Here is a 25,512-nt window from a genome sequence, read left to right on the forward strand (position 1 = left end):
AACTTGAAACTAAGTACACATGTTCCCTTTGATATAATCTTTCTAATTTTAATATCACATTATAGTTTTGTCACTTTTGACCCCAATTTCATGGCCCACTGATGAACATAGAAAATGATAGTGTGAGTGCATGAGGCATCAATGTACTATAAATTGTTTCAATTTACTCTTCCAGAAATGCTCACTAGTATATTGTGAGGATATTTTTGTGTTAATAATGTTTTACCATTACAGGCTTGATGTGCAGTACAATTTAACTTAATATCACTCAGACCAAAATGCCCTATTTTGTATCAAGACTTTGCTTAATGGAAATTTATATATATATTAAACAAAATCTTTCAATTTTTTCAGCTTCTTTTTCAGAGCCACCAAAAGAAAGAGTGTTCAAAGAGAAGGAAGGACTTCTTAATCGACGACGTGGTGCTATGCGCCGCAGAGTTCACCAAATCAATGGGCACAAGTTTATGTCAACACTATTTAGACAACCAACATTTTGCTCATTATGTAGAGATTTCATATGGTAAGTAATGCTATTCTTTATATAAATTAATTTATTTTGAAAGTTGCTTCTATGACGTCATGTACATAACAACGTTACGGGTAATAGAAAAAAACAACAAAAGTTAAGCAAGATGTTTTTCTTTTTTATTTTGACAGTCAAATAATAAAATCTGAGCCAAAACGTAGAACTTGAGCCTTGTAATCGATTTTTGATTGGTCTAGACGACAGGGTAACATTCAAAAAAATTGTCAGCCTCTCAGTCATGTGATAGAGTAAATTAACACCCTCGTATCAGCCAATCAAAATAAGGCATTTTAGCGTGAAGTATAATAAAAACAAGATATCGCCAGATATTGTATTGTTTTATCCAGATGAATTAAGGTCCATTTGTCTGTCTCTTCAGGTTAAAGCTTTTGGTCAAGGTAGTTTTTGATGAAGTTGAAGTCCAATCTACTCGAAACTTTGTACACATGTTCCTTTAATATGATCTTTTTTGTTTTTATGTCAAATTATAGATTTGACTCCAATTCAGAATATCATTTTCCACAGAACATATAAAAAATGATAGTGCAAGTTCTGCATCTGTGGTCTAAAGACATATTATTGTCTCTGTTTCTTATATATTTTCTACCACTGCTATTCCATCCTGTCCTTGATCATGTTGTTAAGGTTAAAGTTTGGGGTTTCGGGAAAATCAGTGTCAATTTTTAGTCACATCAATTTGAAACTTTGTACACATGTTCATTTTTAATGAAAACTTGAAAAAAATATATGCTAAATTAGTGTTTTGGCCTAGATTTTGCAGCGGCTGAAAATTGAAATGTGAGTGAGCAGGACACCTACATGTATGGCCACATATTCTTGCTCATTTGGGGAATAGATTTAAAAAGCACATTAAAAAAAAAACAACCCCAAATTGAAAGGAATAAGATAGAGAAAAACTTATGCTGAGCCAAGAAAAATATTTTACCTGTTTTGATATCTTGTCAAATTTGAGATTTAAATTATATCATGTTTCTTTTAAGTACAGCATGGAACTTATACATGTTATATAATGAGTGATTATTCTTGAGCAAATATTCATTCAGAAATTAGGCCTTAGTCAGAACTTTTATGTGGTTAAAATGGAATATGTAAAAAGTGTATTGGTTCATCTGACTGAGTGTTGTATTACATGTTCTTGTAAATTAAACATGTTCTAATGACTATGATTTAAAGTTTATTGTAGATTAAATAAAATTTGCATTAAGATGAAAATTTACCCGGGTGCGAGAATTTCTCGTTGCATTGAAGACCTGTTGGTGACCTTCTGCTGTTGTCTGCTCTATGGTCGGGTTGTTGTCTCTTTGGCACGTTCCCCATTTCCATTCTCAATTTTATTCTAAAAAAAAATATGAATGAGAAAATATAAGGTTGAAATGTTCAGATCACCATAAGTTGGGAGGGGTTAATTATATGGAACACAGTAGAGAGCATAAATAGGTACTAGTCATTTTCTTCTACTATTACTATAAGGTGTAGTATTCAGGGATCTCCATGGATGAAAATTTAACATTGGAGAACTTTCACATGACAAAAATATACTATATTCTGTCTTTTTTCTTTCAAATTTTTACATTTTTAATGTTAAAAGATAAAACTTATTTAAAATCATCTTACTGTATAATTGCAGGGGTCTATGGAAACAGGGGTATCAATGTCAAGGTAAGTTATTTAGTTTTTTTTAGGTCAAGTCAAAGAAATTAAGGATTGAAGATAATGTACAAAATGATGTAAATACATGTAGATCTATGAAAGTTAAATTTTACACGTTGATATGTCTCTTGAAATAAACCAGCATACAAAAAATATACAACACAAGATATATCTGAATATGCTTTATATGCACACTGAATTAAGTGTAATATGTACTGTTTTATGAAGGATGGACTTTAATAGCACTTTTTGAACTCAGATAAATGAAGAACATATATATATGCTATTTGTGGAATCAGTGTAAAAGATTGGAAGTCCTTTACCTTTTGAATTTCAAAATGAAAAGTCTCCTCTCCAAATAAACATGTCATGGACCTCAAAATGGATTTATTTTGCAGTTATACAGGCCTTTCATATATGACATTTTATGTATTATATTTAGATTTGTAGCAATCTTGTTCTATTTTTAGTGTGCACATGTGTTGTTCATAAGAGATGTCACAGTCAAGTTGTCACCAAATGTCCCGGTTCCAAACAAGTACAGAATGATGAAGTAGTAAGTATTAAGTTAATAACTACAACACAACAAGGGATTTAAAATTTTAAAGAGTCATTACAGTATGAGTTTGCTCATTGTTGCAGGCTATATGGTGCCTTTAGTTGTGTGCAATCTTCATCTGTTCTCTTTTGCAAAGTTGTCTCATTGACAATCATACACTATTCTCCTTTTTACTCACTTAACAAAACAAGAAATGTTTAATGATAAAAAAAAAAACATATGGGTCAATCACCACATTGGCTAAAAGGCAGCACTCGCACCCGCAAAGTGGAAAGGGATTAATATAAGTTGCAAAACTTGTTTCCCAATCCACTAAAAATAAATAAGTTTAAACTAATCACCACATGCACAATTGGGTTTGACTTTAGGGTAGTTAAAGCTTTGCTATGTTTATTTAAAAAAAAAAGCAGTGGATGCATTTGAAATTAGAATAACTGGAATTTTCCAGGGTAAGTGATGAACCTGCAACACAATAAGGACACTGCCATTTAGAGTTATGTGAAATTTAAATTATGAAAAATTCATTTACTTTGTGACCCTAAAATTTGTTTGAGATGTTATTTGCTAACACATTATACTTTATATTTGCAGGTTTCTGGTCAAAGATTTAGTATAAACGTGCCACATAGGTTCAATATACACAATTATAAAAGACCAACTTTCTGTGATCACTGTGGATCTTTGTTGTATGGGTTAATTAGGCAAGGATTACAATGTGAAGGTAAGGTACATTACAAATATACTTTATATTACTAAAATGGTAAGTTATATTTTTCTCAAGATGAGATAGGCATATGGAGTCAGTTTCACAAGAGAACTGACTAAGATTGATTGTAAGTCATGAACAATTCAGTATACTTACGACCAATCTTAGTTGTAAGTTTCTTGGTGAAACCAATCCCTGTATTTTCCATTGTTTATATTGTTATTGGGTTATAAATTGACTTGATGGGACTTGAGGTAGGTTGTGGATAAAGTATTAAAGGTAGAATTACAGTCAATTATGTAAAAATAAGGTCCCAACAATTCTGGTCTCCAGGATCAGTCAACATCAAATCCTAGATTTCTTAAGTTTTCTATTTCATTGTAAAGGTTATGTGTCCTACATGTGTGGGTTAAATGGCCACACCACAATTTAAATGCATTCATGAATAATTCCTTTCTTTGTCAGGTAAACAAGCAAAATTACATTATTATTATAGGTCTGAACTTCTGCCAATGACTGAGACATTTTGTACCTTTCAAGAAAAACGTTTTTATGTTTGATTTTTTTTTTTAATTTGACCTGGTTTTAGGTGATGTGTTCCAATACCTTGTATGTGAGTAAGGTTATGATGAAATTAACATGTGCTTTTAAGGTGTTATTTCTTTGTTGAGAAATAAGGTAATGGGTACATTACACTGTAGGATGGTAAAGGCAAGTAAACTTAATGAGGCAGGTGTGAGAGTCCTTTAATAATATTGTCTGTTTTAATTATTGATTTTGATATATTAAGTGTGAATGTGTGGGAAATTGTCTTTTGTAAGGCAGAAAGAACAAACCAAGCTGTATATGATCAACACACTAGTTCACTGCAGCATCTCAAAGACTTATTAACAGTTTGTCAAAAAAACTTTATAGATATGCAGGCCATACACAACAAATTATTAACCTCTTTGCAAAATTTGTAATATGGTGATTTTTTTAATGTGAATAGTTAACATTTGGATCATCTAGCAGAGGCTGAGTGGCTAATAATATTTTTCTTTGACGTTAACTTTTCTGTGTTTTATATTATGGTTGGTACTTTATACTGACAGTTACTACTATTTACACAATTATATTAGGGATTCATTATTAATTGTGGATACTAATTTATGTGAATTATGTGTATATATATGTCAACCACACATGTCAATAAAGTACAAATTTGCAAAAACCAACAAAATAAAACACCTATGAAAATAATGATGTTCTTCAGATTGTGAAATTGGTACATAATGTACCCTTCTTACGAGACAGGGGCATTAAGTGTTACCCTTAACTGCCCCTCTTTATATCCATCCCATTTTCAAAGCTTTAGCATTCATATCCTCAGACATATTCTTATTTTATTTAGTTTCTAATATTGATCAAAAATTTGAAATATTTTTAATGCGATTAAAACAAAAATCTGTGATTCTGCACATTGCTTCATATTTTTCTTGAAGATTCTCTATTTTCCCATAGGAAAGGTTAGTATGGCCACTGTAAGTCTTGGCTGCATGTTTGGTAGATAATAAATTCTTCAAAAATTTAATAAGTAATTTATTACTATAAATCTCATACTTTGTCCTCCTTTTAAGAGAAAACAACATCCTTACAAAGTGGATTCAGTGTAATCAACTAAATACCAATAAATAATGCATAAACTTTATTATATACATGTACATACATGTACTTTACTAAATCATTTCCTATTTCCTGGTTTGCTGTAAAACATCTGGAACAATATGACTTCAGTTGTAAGGTTAAAAAACAAATTAGGGAAAATTATATAAGATGAATATAAAGAAACTAATTTTGACGATGAAGGAAGGATTAAGGATAAATCTCCTTACAAGTTACTTCCTTAATTATTTCCCATTTTAGGAAGAAAATAATTACATTCTGATTGTTTTCTTGTCTGATCCTGATATTACATAATTCAGATATTCCCCTGCTTTATAGTGAAGCAATGATAAATAGTTATTGTTATAATCCACTTCAAGGTTTAATAGCTGTGTTTCAGTCCCTCTATAAAAAGATGTTGCAACTACAAACCAGATACTGTGGATTCATTATTATTCGTTGGATACCAATTTTCGTGGATTTCGTGGGTACCGGGATACAGGGCTCACGCTACCAGGCGACTTGGGCGAAGAAGTCGCCTTCCCGACCGTCACTTCGCTTTCCCAGACCCCCAAAAGCGAAAACAAGTCACCCTGTTCTTGACGATAGTCGCCTTCAGTCGCTTCCGTCATCGGACATTTTCAATTTTTACCAAGTTGATGAAACATAAATTTTTTACTGATAATAAAAGAAATTCAGACATAAACGATTCATTATCTTTAGAAAAGAGGTTGAAGCATTGTCTTCGCAGTGTGTAGCAGGTTATTTGATAAAAATACAACTTTTTATCACTTCGTGCATTTCTGCAAATTATGGTTGTTACTCGAAAACGTACATCAACCTAAATTTCGGCGGCAAAATAAGTTTGTTACTTCATTTAAACGTGATAAAAGTTGCCTCCAGTAAATGTTTAATCGATTTATTGCATTAAAACCGTCATGTTCCTTTCCAAATAACTTGTCAAACATCGTTTATTTTTGTAAATTTTCTTGCAATCGTCCGCCATTGACCAATTTCTAAACTACGGATCTGAACCGGACCAGCTATGACCGAAATCCGTACTTTTACAATAATTACTACAGACGCACGGATGGAACTTCTAACAGAAGAATATTGATCCCAAAGAGGAAAATTACGCTTTCCACACGCATTAAGAGACTTTTGGTTACATCTAATTGATTGGTGTATATAATTCCCTATATTTTTTATGGATTGTTTCAAACTATTGATTAAAGTTGCTTAACTCTGAGACTATTATACCAGAGACATATATACACATATGTCTCTGATTATACTAATAAATATATTATAGCCCAGCTTAATAACTTTTATATTTTTCTTATGAGAAACACTGAATTTCATACACAAGATAATTTTTAATTAAATTGTAATTGATACATTATAATTTCTTTACATTTTTTAAAATAAAATTTTTTTTTTAGTGCTAGATATTTAGTTGGTAGTTTCTCACAAGAACCTTAGTAAAACTTAAACAACTTTTAATTTCAAATGTTACTTTAATTGTAATTTTATACTCATATGAATTGAACAATATAAAAAGAACATTATTTACATATGGCCCTTTATACTATATTGTAAAATCCAAACATTGTAGCGCACCGCGCGAATGAGCACTTCTCTTTCAAATCTCACCACTTCTCCCTATCAGTTTCAAAAAGAGAAGTCACTTCTCCCTATAATTCTGAAGTTGTGTGAGCCCTGCCGGGATACCATGAATTTAAATATTCAACGAATTGCAAATTTCCTTAAGGAATATATGCATACTTTGTCAAAACCACGAAATTAAACATCCATGAATATGCAAGTTTTCCTCAAACCACGAAAATTGGTACCCATGAAAATAAAAGAACCCACAGTAGCTAGAGCAGTCCCTCCGTCGTATAAAAAGATATAACATATTTCTCAGAAGCTATAAACCAGCTGATCGATTGTTTTTAGCTTTATGTAAACATCATTAAGGTCAAGGTTCAATCTTTTCTATAGATTTGCATTACAATACTATAAAGGGGGTCATGTATGGTTGATCAGTTAAAAAATCCTATTAAACTCTGTAATTTTGTTGTAGAAACTAGAAACTATTGTCATTTACAAGATAATGGTAACCAGTTTGTCCCATGTGACCTTCAGCTCACTTAGAAAAGCCTTTATAATATACTGGTAACCAGATTGTCCCATATGACCTTCAGGTCAATTAGAAAAGCCTTTATTATATCGGATACATATCAGGACTATAAATTATTGCTTATTTATCCGTTGTATACCAGACATATTGTTTTACTCTTTGGTATTTTGTTAATTAGATATTTGATATAGTAATTGTTAATAGATTTGAAATACGATGGTGTGTGGGAAGCCTTGCAGGTGCTTGTGATAATATTGAACTATGTCACATAGTAATGTCACCTTCAAAAAATTAGAATAACCATTGGTGAACCATTGACATTCACAATTCATTTATTGAACAATAGAGAAAGCAAAGGTCATGTTAGGGATACTATTACAGTTTGATATGACTTGCAAACTATTAAATTAAACTAGAAATTAAATATTGAGGTTAATTATTGAATTTTATAACCTAATTTAAAAAAGATGTACCTAAACTTATCTAGCACATTCTTATAGATGTTTTAATTAATTTAGAATGTCCTCAGCATTAAGTCAGCTTATCTACATTAGAAATATAAAAATAAGTGTGGTATGATTGCCAATGAGACCACTCTCCACAAGAAACCAACTGATGTTAACATCTTGGAAAGCTCAGTCAAGTTATGTACTGGATACTGTATATATTTAAGTTTTATATAACTTGCAGCACTATTAAATAAAACTAGAACTGACCTTGGAAAATTTATGACTAAGTTGAAACAAAACAAAAATGGATGAACTTACAGTTACACTAAACTGGCATGTTTCATTTATGCTGATAGAAATTGGTTCAAAAGTTTTTAGAAAATTCCTCAATCTAAGACTTTTTGACGTTTTGTGAATATCCCTTTTTAGCTGACTAATGTATCTTATTAGGTTTTGAGAATGTCCATTTTTAGCTGACCTACATATTCTGTTAGGATGTGACATTGTCCACCATTAGCTGACCATCATATCCTTTTCTGTTTTGAGACTATCCCATAGCACTGATCATAAAGCTGACCTTATATGTTTTGAGAATGCCCCTAGCACTATATATAGCAGACCTATATATCAGATATTGTTTTGAGATGTCCCCTAGTATTGTGACAGATGTCGGTGACTGTGACAAATCAATGAAATATAGGTTAAATCAATCTTAATGGATAACATAATCTGATTTGAAAGATGTGGTTATTATTCATAGCTCAATGCAACTAGGATGAATAATTTGATTTTAATTTTGATTAAAGTTTAATTCGTTTTAGTCTGCTAAAAATTTAGTTTTTGTATTTTAGCATTTTTTTAAATTTAATTCATTTTTATATTGCAGATTGTGTTAAAGTACATACTCTTAATTCATTGATACGTTTTTTAACTTTAAAATTTGATGAATCGTAGGCACTTGTGGTTTCAAAATTTACTTAATAGAAAACCAATGGTGAAGTGGTGTATTTTATATTGAGGTAATGTGTCATTCAGGCGTCATGTTATATTGCAGTGTAGCACAAAGTCAGCTTGTCAGAGTTGCAGATGTCATGCTGGGGAAACTGAGAACCTATTTGGTCAAATCCCTGCTCTTTTAGCTTTCTACTTAGATCCCTGTAACTGCACAGACAGATTGCTCTTATGTTAAAGTTGTGCATCTGATATCTTTGAATTTTGGCTGATTTTACTCTTAAAATTTAGCAAAAGTACAAAAGACTGGAACAATTTGTGTTACCGTCTCCAACTACAGCTGTCTGTCTGTATCTCTTTAATTTCATAACCAAAGATTCTTCACATACTAAAGTTTTGCACCTCCTACCATGACTTGGTTGAAGGAATTTTGATACTGTATCCATGTATTCAAACTTGAGATATTTAGCAAAAGACTGGACCTATGTCATGTATGTTGTTAAATCAACTCATCTCACTGTTTTCAACCCAGATCTCTGATCATTGACAGAAAGACTGCACACATACTGCTGTTTTGCACTTGCAAATATGGAACTCTAGAGAATATTTTACACGTTATATGATAGCATTAGCTCTTTGATGCTTTATACCTTGTATTGTTTATATACAGATGCCTTATGTTTTGAAAATTGGGTCATTTATATCTCCATTGTCCCTGACCCTAATGGTTCTGCTACTGCTTAAAACAAATACTGATTATGATGAATTGTAATTAGTTGGTTCTTCATCTTTGCAAAATTTAATTTTTTGTGTTCTTATTTTTCAGTATGTAAAGTTAATTGTCACAAGCGATGTAAAAAGAATATAGCTAACACATGTGGTATTAATACACGAGAAATGTCTGTACGTTTAAAGGACCTCGGCATTATAAGTGACATTAATTCTCGGAAAAAGGTTAGTGTTATTTTATTACTCATGGATATTGGTTTCTTTTTTCAGTATGTAAAATTAATGTTCACAAACGATGTCAAAAGAATGTAGCAAACAATTGTGGTATAAATACACGAGAAATGGCGGAGATATTGTCCGAGCTAGGCATTACTACTGATAAACATGGCACTAAGAAAAAGGTTAGTTTGTGTGTTGTTCTAAAACACTTTTTGGTTCTTTTTCTCCAGTGTATTTAATGTCATGTAATTTCCAAACTATTCTGTCTTTTCCTAATTACACTTCAGTCTTCTTTTTATTTTCTTTACATATTTTTGTAATCCTCACATTTTAATGTTTTTTATTTTTTTGGTAATTGTACAGTTGTTTTATGTATATACATTTAATTTTAATATCGTGTGTTCAGTGGTGGATAGCAAATGTTGTAAAAGTATCAATTATTTTCTTTTATTTGTTTATTTTGAAAATGTTTATTAATGAATTATATAGATACCTTGCTTTACTCTGAGCAAAGAAATATGATAAGAAAAAAGAAAGGGTTTTTATTTGGTTAATGTAAAAGAGATAGAAACACAACATTTATCTTTTTTGTAAGCTAAGGATAATGGTTACTTGCTCGTCCTTGGTCAATTTTAGGTCAGAGTATTCCAATTTCATAATTGACTGTTAAGTGGGAAAAAAACAAGTTTACAAAACAAGGCTTTAAATAAGATGAATATTTATATAGAACCAGGTTATATTAAAAACAGTAAAAGAACTCACCTCAAGTATGGCAGTAAAGGTAAATTCTAACTCGTATTATCTTTGCTAAAAATAGCTTTCAGCTTTTCTTAAAATAGCTAAATTTACCATGGATTGAGATCAACAATTGTTTTGAAGCAACTGAAATTGGCGCTTAGATTTTCTTAAAGCATTAAGGTTTTGGTCATTTGTAACTATTTTTACGAGAAAATAGGGTTTACATCCCAACCTGCTAAAGGGAGAAGGACCATTATTGCTGAAATGGGGTGCTGTGTGTTTTGCATGATCATAGGTGGCGACTTTTCAAACCTCAGAACAGGAAGATGTTGAACAAGGATATCCATCACTGTAACAGGAGGGGACAATAAGGGTGTTAACCTTGACCGTCTGTACGTCTGTACGTCCCAAAATTGGTTTCTAACTTTAGGTTGCTTTAACCAAATGGTATGAAACTGATACATAATATGTATTACCACAAAACATAGATCAAGTTATAATTTTGGTGGTGTCAATGTTACTGTTATCAAGTTCTGCCCCTTCATCACATTATATGCAAGCAGGGGCATCATCTGTCTTCCATGGACACATTCTCCATTTATGTAGGGGAAGATTGGATATACAACCAATGACATGTTATAACAAATTAAATATTAAGCATTGCCCTGAATTCCACCAATCAAAATGCTTGTTTTAAATCTATATGCAAGATTTACAATAAATGATACACACCAATGTACATTATCTTGTGATAAAATTTAAATAATAAGTTTGCAAATTGAACGAATTTTGACTAATCCCACATTATAAGGGTCTCTAAAGATGATATCTATGGATTTGTTTCACTGTACCAGATTCTTGTAAATAAACTTGCCCTTTGTTAGTCTTGTATTATTTTAACTTTTAGTTTCTTGTGTACAATTTGGAGTTTAGTATGGTGTTCATTATCACTGGACTAGTATATATTTGTTTAGGGGCCAGCTGAAAGACGCCTCCGGGTGCGAGAATTTCTCGTTGCATTGAGGACCTGTTGGCGACCTTCTGCTGTTGTCTGCTGTATGGTCGGGTTGTTGTCTCTTTGGCACATTCCCCATTTCCATTCTCAATTTTATTGCTTCATTACAAACTATGGTTCTGGAAACTAACAGGTTTTCATTGCTGCCACTTCAGATTCAACTCTTATTAGTAAAACAGCTGTTTAACATACATACTCTCTTTATACTGAGCTTATTCTTTTTGCAAGTGCTGTGAATTTACATTTGTATTTTACTGCAAGCTTTTGACAAAATGCTGGTTTGGTATTAAAAAAGACATCACATACATTTGTTAAGATTTGTTGTATTGGAACAAAGGTATAACATAATTTGTGTGTGTGTGTGTGTTTGTTTGTTCCAGAAACTGAACTTAGGTTTATCACTGATAGATTATGTATTGTGTTTTATTATGCAGTGTATCTTTTATTAATGTTTCATACTTCAGGTTTGTTGAATATTATAAATTCAGACATTATTCCAATGTTTTTATTAATGTGAAAATTGCAACAGAAGTTTAACAATAAAAAAAAATAAATGATATCACTAGTGATTTTAATTCATAAAATTAGCTATCGCATTAATTAGATTTTGCCTTTTTGCCAGAGTTGATGTTTTGCCATAATAATAAATGCAAGTTTTAATTTCTGAGTTTACAGGAACTTGGAAATGTATTTAAAGTTCATAAATATAGAATTAAATATGAATACATTGTTTTCTTTGCTGTTTAGTTTACATGCTGTTTATTTAGTAAATTATGGTGTATTTTCATTTGATGACTTTGAAACCATAGAAATTAAATATTTACAAATCAGATATATGATATAGCATTTATCTTCATTTTAATTTCTTAATACATTATGTTTTAAAAGAATGCAACTGTAACAAGGTTTACCAAAAAATATGAAAATTGTAAATTAAGCATTATTGTTGTTTATTATGTTTATCGTGTTTATTGACTGTTATTACAATTTTTGCTGGCAATTAACATAAAGATGAAAAAAATTAAAACAAAAATTCCATATGAAATATTTATGAATAAGGAAGCACATTTTAAATTCTATATCATAAATATGATTTATTGTATAGGTTATTTGTTATTCTGCTCCTCAAAAAGGAGTGGAGATACTGGTGTATATCTGACATTAAAGATAATTGATTTTATTGGAATTGTAAGTAAAACATGTTAATTTTACAAGGTTTATTGATATGATAATAATGATAATAATAATAATAATAATAATAATAATTCTTTATTTAAAGAGGGTTACACAGTTAGCTATAAAGCTTATCTTCCCTGAGGCCCATATGTACTAGAAACTGCATTTCTCTCTCATCTACCAGAGCTCTACTTGAGTTGTATGTTTCCCGTCATTTCCTTTTATACCTTTGGACTGTGATTCCAATTGTTAACTGCATGGTGTTGCATCATAGCCTTATTTTCCTAAATTTCTATTTTTAGCACTCGTACAGTGATTCCCCAAGTAAATCGTTACCAGACAATAGATCATCGTCACCTTTATCAGTGTTACCGGGCGAAAATGGTAAGTGTCATGTTAACAAAGGGAGTTTGAGGTTAAAAAAAGCACAGTAAGACGGCAACCTGACAATACAAGTTATTTTGAAAAAAATCAATTTTCACGTATGAATAAGGGACAAGCTGAATGCAATATGAAATGCAGCACATGAACAAAAGCAAAATTAAATTGTTTAACCTTTGATTATCCAAGAAAATTTATCAGTTTAAAGTTGTAAATTCTATTCAGATGTTGTTAATTGGAATATGTGATAAATGTCAGAAAAAATCTTATTTCACCTGCCTTCTCAATGACAAAGGGGAATTTTCTTTTAATCCTGTACAAATGGACAAACCTTGATTTATTGTATTTTGAACAAAATCTTAATACATTAGTTAATTCATTTTCAGATGATACATTCATAGGTGGTTACGGGGATAACAAAAATCTTCTTGTCTCATGTCCTGACGATTACCTGTCGGGGCGACCTCACAGTCCTTCACATGACCGTAGATGGAAATCAGATAAATATTCTTTGTCAGATTTTGTATTTATCAAAGTTTTAGGAAAAGGAAGCTTTGGTAAGGTAAGTACAATGATATAAGTACAAGTGACAGATTAGGAAGGTCATGGATTTGGATACAAAAAAACAAATTGGTCAATACAACAAGGGACAAAATACTTTTTCAAGTAACTGGCCAATGTCAACTTCTCCAGCATAAATTTTGAAAGTGTGCTAGTTAATTTTAAAATTCAATAAAAAAAGAACTCGGTGCAATTTATATAGAGGTGAAATTGAAATAAACCAGTAGTATTAACATTATATTTGAAGCGGTTGATTTGTCTAATAATTGTATATGTAGGGAAAATGTAAATGAAAAATCAGTGCCTTAAAAGTTGAAGTTTCTAAAAGAACAACCTTCATTGAGGTATCCCACATGTTGTGGCATAATTAATGAAAGATCTGTGTTTTAAATCAAGTAAAGTTCAACTAAATGACACCTTAACAATTGTCCGGTGTGGAATGTTGGCTGTTCTATCTGTTAATTTGATACGGTCATGTCCTTTATATAGTTTATCTTGAACTTGCATCAGATATTTGCCACTGGGTGTAAATCAAACAGCAATCAGTAAATCTTCCACATCACTAAGGATTGCTAGCTTCATCACTGTTTCTTATGATTTGTTCTGTTTTCAGGTGATGTTGGCAGAGAAGCCACTAAGGATTGTTTGCTTCATCACTGTGTCTAACGATTTATTCTGTTTTCAGGTGATGTTGGCAGAGAAGCGAGGTACAGAAGAAGTTTATGCAGTAAAAGTTTTAAAGAAAGATGTTATAATACAGGATGATGATGTCGAGTGTACAATGACAGAAAAACGCATTCTAGCTTTATCGGCGAAACATCCTTTTCTTACGGCACTTCATTCATGCTTCCAAACTAGGGTCAGTTTACAAATATTTGCTAGAATTTGTTTTACCTATGTTGCAATAGTGAAAGCAGGTCTAGTAACTCTGCCTTCTGTCTCAAAGGCTTTCATGGATAAAAGTTGTACATCCAATAAACATCAGTTTGAAACTTTGTACGAGTCGTATGTCTTATCATAAAACATTGTTAAGTGTTTGGTTTTATTTATTTTGTTTAAAATTCATAAATCATGAAATTGCAAAGATGTTGAAGTGGAGCGTCTATTTACTGAAGAATTGTTATTTAGATATTTGTGACCTCTTTTTCAGGATCGTTTGTTTTTTGTGATGGAATATGTAAATGGTGGTGATTTGATGTTTCAAATACAAAGATCACGCAAATTTGATGAACCTAGGGCCAGATTTTACGCAGCAGAAGTAACGCAAGCACTAATGTTCCTTCATCGAAATGGTATTATATACAGGTTAGATACATTATTACATAATTATCATTGATGAAAAAGGCACTTATTGGTTGAGTTTCCTTTGCATGTAATTGTATGTGGATAGAAAGATAGAAAGTATTTTGTTGAAATCAATTATTATGACCATATTGATTAAAATGCATGTCAGCAAAAAAGTGCCGACTATTGGACTTGTGATATCTTCGGGGAGGAAATTTCCACCACCATTTGCAGGGACCCAGTGGTTGTAAGATACCAGAAATAGAATATTATACGCCAGATGTGCTATTTTGTCTACAAAAAGACTCATCAGTGAGGCTCAACACCCAAATGTATGACTTGGTTCATTTACAGAAAGTTGTATTGACGTTATAGAATTTGGAGAGGATCCTATGATATTAAAGAAATCACTGGATGTGCATTTATAGAATGTATTAGTTGAACAAACAATTCTTTGATATTATATTTCAATATTGTATTGTGACTATTTTTCAGAGATTTAAAATTAGATAATATTCTACTAGATGCTGAGGGTCATTGTAAGATAGCAGATTTTGGAATGTGTAAAGAAGGCATGCATGAAAGTAAATTAACGCAGACGTTCTGTGGTACACCAGATTATATAGCACCTGAAGTGAGTTGACTGGTCTTGCATATATAAATAAGAAGATGTGGTATGAGTGCCAATGAGATAGGTCACAATTTGTAAAAAGTAAACAATTAAAGGTCAAAGTATGGCCTTCAACATGGGGCCCTGACTTACACCTAACAACAAGCTATAAACCGCTTTATGAATATATTTTTAAATACTTGGTTAGTTTTTATGCAATATGTAGAAAAATATGATAGAATTGAAAGATGCAAAAGATGAAGCCAATTCTATACTGTGCAAACACCATCATACCACTAAACCTAAAAAAATCATAAACCAGATTCATTTTTATTCCTGGGGTTCCAGCTATAGTGCACTTCATGGTTATAAACACGGCCATAAATTACATAGTGGCATGTAGGCAGTTGCCTCCTATTGCGGGCTCACTGACAAAAAAAATATAATAAATGGAGAAAAAAAAAACACTGAAAAGAAAAAAAATGGTTAAGATCATGCATAATTTTTATAGCACTTGTTGTTAGTTAAAACAACAAGGTGGTTAATCATAATTTCATGCAGGTGTGTTCAATATTTGGATCTGAACGGTCGGTACCCAACTTAACTCCTTTGCACATATAAAATTTTCCCACCAAATACTATTGCATCTGCATACATTGAAGTGACAATGTTGGCAATATTGAATGCATAGAAGTGATTAAAAGATGGGACTTGTCCAGTCAGAAAAAAACCACCTTAGCATTTGACAAAGCCAGAATAAAACGTCTTGGTGTATACAAACATTGTTACGTTTTAATAATTTGAACTTGATAGATAAAATTATGAGTTATTGAGTATACATTTTCATTTTAAGGTTTCAAAATTGTGTCTTTGAAACGAGGTTAAAATTAATTTGATTTGGACAGCCAAATAAGCCGGATAAACCACAAAAATGACCAACTTCAGGGAGCTTTCATTTTAAGTCTTTGCAAAATTTTCCCTAAACTTAAGTAAAAATATCTTATAAAGAGTCATAAAGCAGGATAAAGCGAAAACAAATTTACTCTACCGGGACACGTAATCTAACTCTGGTTTATAACTATTATAATATATTCCAGGCGCATATTTATTGAAATGTAACAAAAAATTAACAAGTTGTGTTTTCTTAGAAGGTACATTGCATACAAGGAAAAGGCCTGAAAAAATATCCTTTTCTGCATGGAATTGGTCCAAATATTTTTTGCCTTGCTCCGCTCGGCACTAATAAACTGCCTCCCCTTACAGGGCAGGCAATTTACGGCCCAGATAAATGGCTAGGTTCAGCACATAGTTCTATTTCGAGCAAGACCCATCACATTAACCTCTTCTCATTCTGCTGTAGATGTTATATTTGTCACTGGACGATAAAAACCAATTACCATCTTCATCATTATTCTGCTAAATGGAAATTATTATACACTGTATATTAAACTTTTTTCAAATCCTGGGGTACCAACTTTTCTTAGAGGTATTGAGGTACCATAGGTTATATAGCACAAATTTCAAATAGATTTGTATGCAGAATCTACCCCAAAAAAATTACAAATGAAAATTTGTGTCTGAAAAAAGAAAAGACCCTGCAATTCTGTTTGTTCAAACCCTGAAATTGAAACAGATGGAACCTGTTCGGAACACTTCAACTGAGCACACCTATTCGATTATAATGTAGCATAACATCCTTATATTAAAACTAACATTAAAATAACATTGTACAGATATATCATTGTTCATAATAAATACAAAATAAAATTGAATATTTGCAAAAAGTATTTTCAGCAATTCCAATGATGCACATTTTTTGTAGATTTTACAAGAATTAGAATATGATGCGTCAGTAGACTGGTGGGCGTTAGGTGTATTAATGTATGAAATGATGGCGGGACAGCCTCCTTTTGAGGCTGACAATGAAGAAGATTTATTTGAATCTATATTACACGATGATGTATTATATCCAGTATGGCTTAGTAGAGAAGCTGTTGCAATTTTAAAAGGGGTAGGTATTATTAGGTGTTATATTAACATTTTTCACTGGAAACAATCATGGCACTAAGGAAAACATGCATGAAGTTCCCTGGTGGTAATGGGTAGCAACCCCTAGGTATATGGGTTAGCACCTGCGGGTATATGTGTTAGCCAATTAAAATAGGAGAAATGTATTAAGCCAGGGATAAAAGTAATAATAGATTATCAATGTTATTTCAAACAATAGGTTGTTTTACAGCTACAATCACATCAAAAGGCCTGAGAGAGGAGGTAGCAGAGAAACATTAGCCTGTTTGATAAACCTTAGATAACCTGTATTCATCATACTCAGTTTCAACTGAGAAAAACCTGTATCATTCAGTAGCAGAATAACATAGATTATAGGAAACATTTGATAAAAAAGTGATAATGGGCGTTACATAACATGAATGTTAGTGGTTCTCTCCAGCTTCCTCCATAAATAAAAATCTAACCCTACTTGCCAGACAAATGCAAAGCAGGGCATATTTAAAATATCTCATAAACATGTTATTTACATCTGAACCAAATTATCCACGTTATAGCATTACGATTTTTTTTGTTATTTTTACAATGAGTATTTTCTGTTGCAGTTCATGACGAAAAATCCAACAAAACGATTAGGCTGTGTGAAACAGCAAGGAGGAGAAAAAGCAATCTTAGTTCATCCATTCTTCCATGAGAAGATTGACTGGGAGGCTCTAGAACAAAGAAAAGTTAAACCTCCATTCAAACCAAAAATTGTAAGTTTATTTAGCAAGTACATAATGTCATTAGATTTTGAATGCTTATTTTTCTGATGAATTTGATCTACCAAAAAAAAACCAAAAAACTACCAAGTCTACAAAGTCTATCTCTTTGAAACCACTGATGGTAAACTCAATAAAATCAATTATTACATTGGTTACAATGAATTACATTGATTTCCCAGTGAAATAAAAACGGATAATTTCACATGTGAAATAAACATGGTTATTTTTTCACTCCTTTGACGTCATATAACAATAGTAGTTATCAAGACATCGATGACATCGGATCAAAACATATTGTGAATGTGTAGAAAAAGATATAGTTCCTTACATTTTCTACTTTAATTTTGCGTAAAAAAAGCCATTTGTCAATGTAATAAAATGAATAACTAACCAAAGAGTTCAAATATCGAAAAATATTCAACTCTTGACTGAACAACACTGATAGTCAACTCATGCGCTACGCGCATTCGTGAATTAATGTGTTGTTTAGTCACTCGTTAAATAATTTTTTCTATTTGAATTCTTCCATTGGTTATTCTATAATTATAAAATCAGAACTATCAAAATTGTTACTCCATAAAATTTGATGTTTCCGCAGTAAAAGGGGAGAGCCAAAGATTACATAGGGAAATTCAAACTCATAAAAATCTGGACAATGCCATTGAAAATAAAAACATAGAAAAAAAACTCGGAAAAAGACAAACAAAAGTTTTCAACACACAACATAGAAATTAATGGCTAAGCCACATGAACCCTGCCCTTTCCATAGAAAGGTAATCCAAATAAGAAGAAGATATCACCATCGATAGGCTTCCAATCATAGCACTTGATATTGGGAGATGATTGGGAGAAATTATTTGATTGTCATGAGGTTTGAATTATTTTAGACTTCAAAGATTAATATGTGTTGCATTAAAGTGAACATTTATGGATGAAAAACTGAGTAAAGTTTGATTTTAACATATTGCCATATTCTTTTAATTTTCAGAAATCTAAAACTGATGCCAACAATTTTGACAAAGACTTTACTTCAGAAGAACCAACGTTGACCCCTGTTGATCCCTCCGTCGTCAAGGCGATTAATCAGGAAGAATTTAGTGGATTTTCTTTCATTAATCCAGACTATGGAAAGACATTACAGGCCTCTGATATCCATTAACACAGGAGGAAACAATAAATTGCCAAGTCCACGTCTTTCTGCATCTAGTCATTATTCATTGTAGTTGTCCTATTTTATGACATCACTTCAGCATCCGTCAACTGTCAGCACCATCTCTTTTTAAAAAAATTCAATCCTAATGGATTTGTCCTGCATATGAATGAAATATTTGGCTTTAGACATTAAGGAAACAATAATCAATCAATCAAATCAGATCACAGTTTTAAAAGTATTTATATTACATTTTTGTCTTTAATATTTTTGAATTGATAGACATGTGATTCTCAAAAAACAAAAATATTATAAATTAGAAATTCCTAATCACTTACACTTTAATATATATTTATTCGAATCGAGAGGTGAGCAGTACATGTCATTTTTATAATTCTTGTTTTTTATGATTTATTGTTTTTATGCATATTAGAAGCCGTTTCTTTAATTGATATTGAACAATTTTTATGGCTATTCTCATTGACAGTTAAATGATTGTAATTAAAATTTTTAATTTATTTATTAAATTACGACAATGTTACAGACTCCTAAAATCATGTGACTTATCTTACAGCAGGGTATACAGATTCAGCCATTAAAGTTTCTTGCTTACCTGGACAACAGGTGCAAGTGATCTAATAGCATTACTTGGCAAAAGACAAATCTTCATCTGAAACAGACAACAGACCTAATTAGGCTGCAATCACGTTTAATATGATTAATTTTGAAATAAAAGCTTGATGTATTTGAAAGAAACAAACTTGATGATATAACTCTGGTCTTCATATTGTATAGTTTGAGTTAATCTGTGTGGTGAATTTGTATTTTTCAATTCATTACAATTCTTCACTGTTTGGTTCAACTTCAACTTTTTTTTTGCCCTAGCAACTGGTTTTGCATTAAGGTCTAATTTCAAAAAAACTTGTATTTTTTCATTGGTATTTTTCAGTATCCAAGTATTGATATTGTACAACACATCTATGTTTTAGGTCACTGTGACCTAATATCACACTTGAAAAATTAGTGATAAGTGTACAAATGAATTAATTTCTTGTAAACTTGATGTTATATTTACTATTGTTTTTTACCACTGTAATCCTTCTATATACCTTAGGTAATTTGTACAACACGATAAAAATTTAAATCATATTGAAAAGGAATTGAAGTTCAGTTTTTTAGTTGATGTCAGATATTACCACAACTTAGTCGAAACTTAATTTTCTTTTGTTCAAATAATACAAGTGATCAATTTTTACTGATTTCAGCCTTTGCTGATGCAACAGTTTAGTTCAGATAGATTTTTATTATTCCGTCAGATGTCTTTACCCTTATTTTAGATTACGTCATGATATCAGAAGTGTAAATGACAGTTTAGCAATTGATGTGCAATAACTACCGGTTTCTTTATTCCAAAATTGGCACAGATCCAAATGAAGTTGTATACCCATGTGGTTGATAGGTCATAATGAATAAATTATGTGTTCACTTCAAGTTCAGCATCTTAAACTACAGATTGATAACATTTAAATCTTTGAATATAATATTATAATTTATTTGGAAAAATATTTTGCAGATCTGATAAATATGTGCATTCATTTTTTGATCCATGACTGTTTTGTTTTTTGTACTTTAAATTAAACTATTCTTAGTTGTAAAAAATGAAATTTTATGTTTTCTGAAATATGCATAGATTGGTCAAGAATTGTAATAACAGACTTTCATGGAACAAGCATTCTTCATGTAGCAATATACAGTGGTTGACCATGCCATGTGACTATAGTCAGTTTCATGGTTTAAGTCATGTGAATATAGTCTGTTTCTTTGAATGTATGATCAAATGTTTACCGATGTGTTGATTTTAATAGAGTATTTGTAAAAATCTGATGTTTTCAATGAATGAGGGTGTGAATTGGGAATTCATGTGTTTATCTAAGTGATTGAATGCCTCAGTTTTATCTCATTTTGTTATCAGCTTTAAGTCATCATTGAATGATTATAAGATTATTTCATATGGTTCTATAGTCTATATCATTGAATGAAATATTGACTGAAATTTATTGTCTGTTTCACAGAGTAAATGAGTAAATGAAACGATTGTATGTTTTGACTGTTAGTTTTGCTATTGTATTGTATACTTGGATGGTTGTTATAATGATATTAAGTAATGAATACATGTACGAAAACCTTTATAAAATTCATACTTGTAGTTCAAATGCTTAGCTTGGAATTTCATCAGTTCCTAAGAACCAAGTTAGTTGAAGTTGTGCACATTCCATGGAAAGACTATTAAATTTGTACTGGTTTGTGAATCAAAGCCAATGGCAAAATGATACATCTTTATGCAGGCCAAAATAAAACTACACAAGTCTGTAATATTTCATTTTACTTTTTGGATTAACAAAATATCATTCTGTTTAAAACATTTTGGCTTTTTTATTTGGATCTTACCAAATTATTTGATAACACTGAACATTTAAAAGATCTGTTGCTCCCATATTGCTGTAACGAAATATTCTTACAGATAAATGTATAATACTGAATGTATTTTAACAAATGATCATAATTTATTACATTTTTAATTACAATTCTTGCATGTGTTAGTTTCTGATTACTGTAACATGCCACTGTATTGTACAGGTTTTTATCAGACCTCACCCGTTAAACTGATCTTAATCCAAAGCATTACTGGAAAAATTGTTAAAATCGTACATCAACATTTTCTAATTGACTCTCAAAATGAAACATTAAGTTGCACATGTATGTGATGGTGCTTGAAATATAGATCTGATCATGTTAAACTACTAGGGCAATCTAAATGGCAAACACATTACAGCTAATTTCCTAATGCTTGTAGAGTAAAACTTTGGTTGGCTTGCTTGTTTTGTTTGTATAATTGTTTATTAAAGATTTGTAATTAAGATTTACATCTCCAAACAATATATATGACATAGTTAAAGCTGTATATATCATATTTAAATTCCATTGGACATTTTCCCAATACAATTGTACAATATACAAACAAAGCAAGCCAGCTAACCAAATTCTTCATTTACATAAAATAGGAAATTAGCTGTAAATATTCTGAAATAATAGCATTTAAAGATAGATTTATACAGTCAAGCATTAGAAATGATATTATAAACATTATTGAAGTCACAATTCTGATATTAATGTCAAAGATCATCAAAATCTCATTTTTATGACGGTCAAGTTTTCCGGTCAAGTTTTGAGGAAAAGTTTAACAGTTTTCCTTTATCAGTTTGATAAAAAAAACTTCACTGTATTTCTTCAAATGTCAGTATTTGTTCACAGAATTTTATGTTTCAAAGAGGCATTATTTGATTTCAACACTGAAACATGAACTCATTCCATTGGCTTAATAATGTGTATGATTTGTACTAAGGGAAGTAACTGTTCAAAGGGAGATAACTGAATGAGAATTTTCTAAAAATGGGAAAAATATGTCTTTTTTTTTAAATAGTGATTTGTACATAGTTTTATTAATATATTCATGGAATAAATGTGGAATGTATGTTTGAATAAATGTGTTTAATAAATGGTTGATATTTGTATGACCAGAATGAAAATTCATCTGTATGTAAGAATCTGTAGTTAAGTTTTGTAAGATGCCGACTCATTCATTTTATCATTCTTTACTATTAAAAGGTGCATGTCAAAATTTCTTAAAGAATTAATGTATAATACCATCTATACATGTATAACACTTGTTATTCTGTAAAAACAAAGTGTACATGTAACATAATGATACATGTGTTTCTAGTCAGTACATGTGTAACACTTACATTTTTCAATCAAATGTACACATGTAAAACTGTCAAGACTAAATCTTAAACAAAATTCACTCATAATTTTTTTTAATATACATGTTCAAAATGTACACACATGCCTGAAACAGCTGTTTAAATTTCTAATGGCTGGTGTTCAGAATTGATCAAAACCACGATATTTGTACTTTTGTTCAACACTTAATTTAATGGTTCACTAATACTAGGAAATATTTATTACTTTCTTTTAAATAGAATAAAATTTTGCTGTTTACGTTAATATTCCAATATATGTACATTTATGTTGATACACAAAAAAGTTAATACTTATTCAAAACTGATAGTAGGTATAAAGGTGTTTATTTATGAAGAGTAGGGTTAAGAAAATATTGAAGTCGTGCACAGTTGTGTTAACACATGCATGACATGTTCAGTAAGGGAAATACATGCACATGTTGGCTGTGTTAACACATGTACTGTTTAGTATACATCTTATTGGCAGTGTCAACAGGGTACTGTTAGTAAACAACTGTATCATATTGGCCATGTTCACACATGTTATAGGGTATTGTTAGTTAACAACTGTATCATATTGGCCATGTTCTCACATGTTATAGATGGTATAAGCATTTGGTTGATACTAGTCATTTAAACTATTCTTAAAATTTTGTTGCTTCCATTATAAATGTTCACACACAAGGTTTAATTTATTGTCACTTTTTCCTTTATTGTCATTTTAGATTTATCCTGAATCAGAATGATATAAAATTAGTAGAACATTTGACACAATATCATTAGATGCTGACTGTAAACATATATCACAAAAATTGAATTCAGCTTCTTTAGTCTAAAAAAATTATTGAGAGTCTTGATCAAATTTAAGGGGGTATAACTCTTTAAATCAATTATGCGTTTGTAAAAGTCAAGTTTTGTCAATGAATTTTAAACATTTACCTGAAACAGATTGGAAATCATCTATGTATCCTAGATACTTAGAACATATTTATGAAAATGGCTGACACAAACGCACTGATGATTTTAAGAGTTATTTCCCTTAACCTAGGTCTACCTCCTTAATACTTGTTTGATGTCAAAATCAGAAACACACAATTTTTGGATATTTTTAAATGATTTAAGAATATTTTGTGTACTGTTAGTTTCTCAGACAAGAAACAAGATGATATTTCATAACTTGTAAATGTTTACAACAATCTGAAGGACAGTTGTCATGTCAAATGATTTACAATATCTGGTTTATAATGCAGAATCCGTCTAGGCTCTGAAGATCTAGTCATCTTTGCTTGTGCAAACTTTTGTGGATATCTAAAGTCATTTTTTTATAGGTACATATTTTTACAAATGCATTTAAGTGCTAAGAATTTAAAGATATTATAACATTGTATATAGTAAAATTAACAATTTGGGAAATATTTAATTTTGAATCCTAAATAGTAGCTATGAATAACAAAAATCAGGTTTAAAAAAATTAATAAAATCTTCAACCTTATTCAAACTAACAACAAATATCATTTGTTATTACGACTTAGTTGTGACGATTTATTCCAATTTATCAATGCAATAACAGACATGATCTATCATTTTTCTGTGATTTTATAATTTTGGCATTTTTTTTTTTACAGCAACATTACTGAAACTATTGCTTCTAATATGATGTTCATTTTACAAATAATTTTAATTTAAAAAATCATTATCTTTACAGCTTCAATCTTGTGCAATATTACCATGTACTACAAACATTTTGTACAACTGTGTATAGTTAGTCTAGCTAGTATTGGGCAAAAATGTTTTTATTTTAGATTTTCAGTCCTGTTTCATAGATTTTTAAAACTTCTTTTTCTTTTGTAAAAAGAAGTAGTTGAACATAATATAAGATTTTGTATGAAGAATGTCCAATGTAAAAAAATTTGAAACATGACTGAGAAACTAAATATGACTTTATTTGGCCTAATAGAATCATTTTGGTGGAGATTTTTTTTCCTTTACACCTTTATGAATCTCCCATGTTATCAGAGTATGTATGAGTGTTTATTTTTTGTCTCTTTTATACTTAAAGCTTTCTGTATCATTTTAATCAGCAGACATTATATAGATGGTACATCCATGAATGATAGTTGATAAAAACAAATTCCTGACTTGTTATATTAAAGATTGAATCTCTTATTGTGTTTATTATTCATTTAAAACCTAACGTATATATTTACATTAGTCTTAGAGAAAGGGGTCCAAAAGTTCTCAATGAAGCTTCTTGATCAATTCTTTTAATACTTTGCTGATTTTGAAAGAAAATTATGGCATGAGTTCTGTGTCATTTTGGTCTTTTGTGGACAGTTGTCGCCATTGGCAATCATACCACATCTTCTTTTTTATATTTGCTGCATTCAGCGTGATGAAATAATTAGAGGTATTACACTCATTAATAG

The 25,512-nt window shown here is 30.8% G+C and overlaps 1 protein-coding gene across 8 annotated transcripts in view; it reads left to right on the plus strand.

The window, feature by feature from the left end:
* LOC139515585 (calcium-independent protein kinase C-like) overlaps positions 1–25,250 on the plus strand; it is a 37,794-nt gene extending 12,544 nt beyond the window's left edge. Inside the window, exons 3-16 of one of the 8 annotated variants that reach the window (XM_071305168.1) lie at positions 367–523; positions 2,178–2,209; positions 2,671–2,756; positions 3,351–3,480; positions 9,479–9,606; positions 10,328–10,381; positions 12,832–12,913; positions 13,297–13,472; positions 14,157–14,330; positions 14,622–14,776; positions 15,251–15,389; positions 17,188–17,376; positions 17,978–18,127; positions 19,125–25,250. In XM_071305168.1, coding sequence (XP_071161269.1) covers positions 367–523; positions 2,178–2,209; positions 2,671–2,756; positions 3,351–3,480; positions 9,479–9,606; positions 10,328–10,381; positions 12,832–12,913; positions 13,297–13,472; positions 14,157–14,330; positions 14,622–14,776; positions 15,251–15,389; positions 17,188–17,376; positions 17,978–18,127; positions 19,125–19,295 — 1,823 coding nt within the window. In that variant the 3' untranslated portion in view covers positions 19,296–25,250. Of the gene's footprint in view, positions 1–354; positions 524–2,177; positions 2,210–2,670; positions 2,757–3,350; positions 3,481–9,478; positions 9,607–9,651; positions 9,783–10,327; positions 10,382–12,831; positions 12,914–13,296; positions 13,473–14,156; positions 14,331–14,621; positions 14,777–15,250; positions 15,390–17,187; positions 17,377–17,977; positions 18,128–19,124 lie in introns of all 8 variants that reach the window. The other 7 variants (XM_071305166.1, XM_071305165.1, XM_071305167.1 and 4 more) reach the window with 7 other exon arrangements.
* The last annotated feature ends 262 nt before the right edge of the window (positions 25,251–25,512 follow it).

This window comes from Mytilus edulis, chromosome 3 (assembly GCF_963676685.1).
Source record: "Mytilus edulis chromosome 3, xbMytEdul2.2, whole genome shotgun sequence".
Taxonomy (NCBI): domain Eukaryota; kingdom Metazoa; phylum Mollusca; class Bivalvia; order Mytilida; family Mytilidae; genus Mytilus; species Mytilus edulis.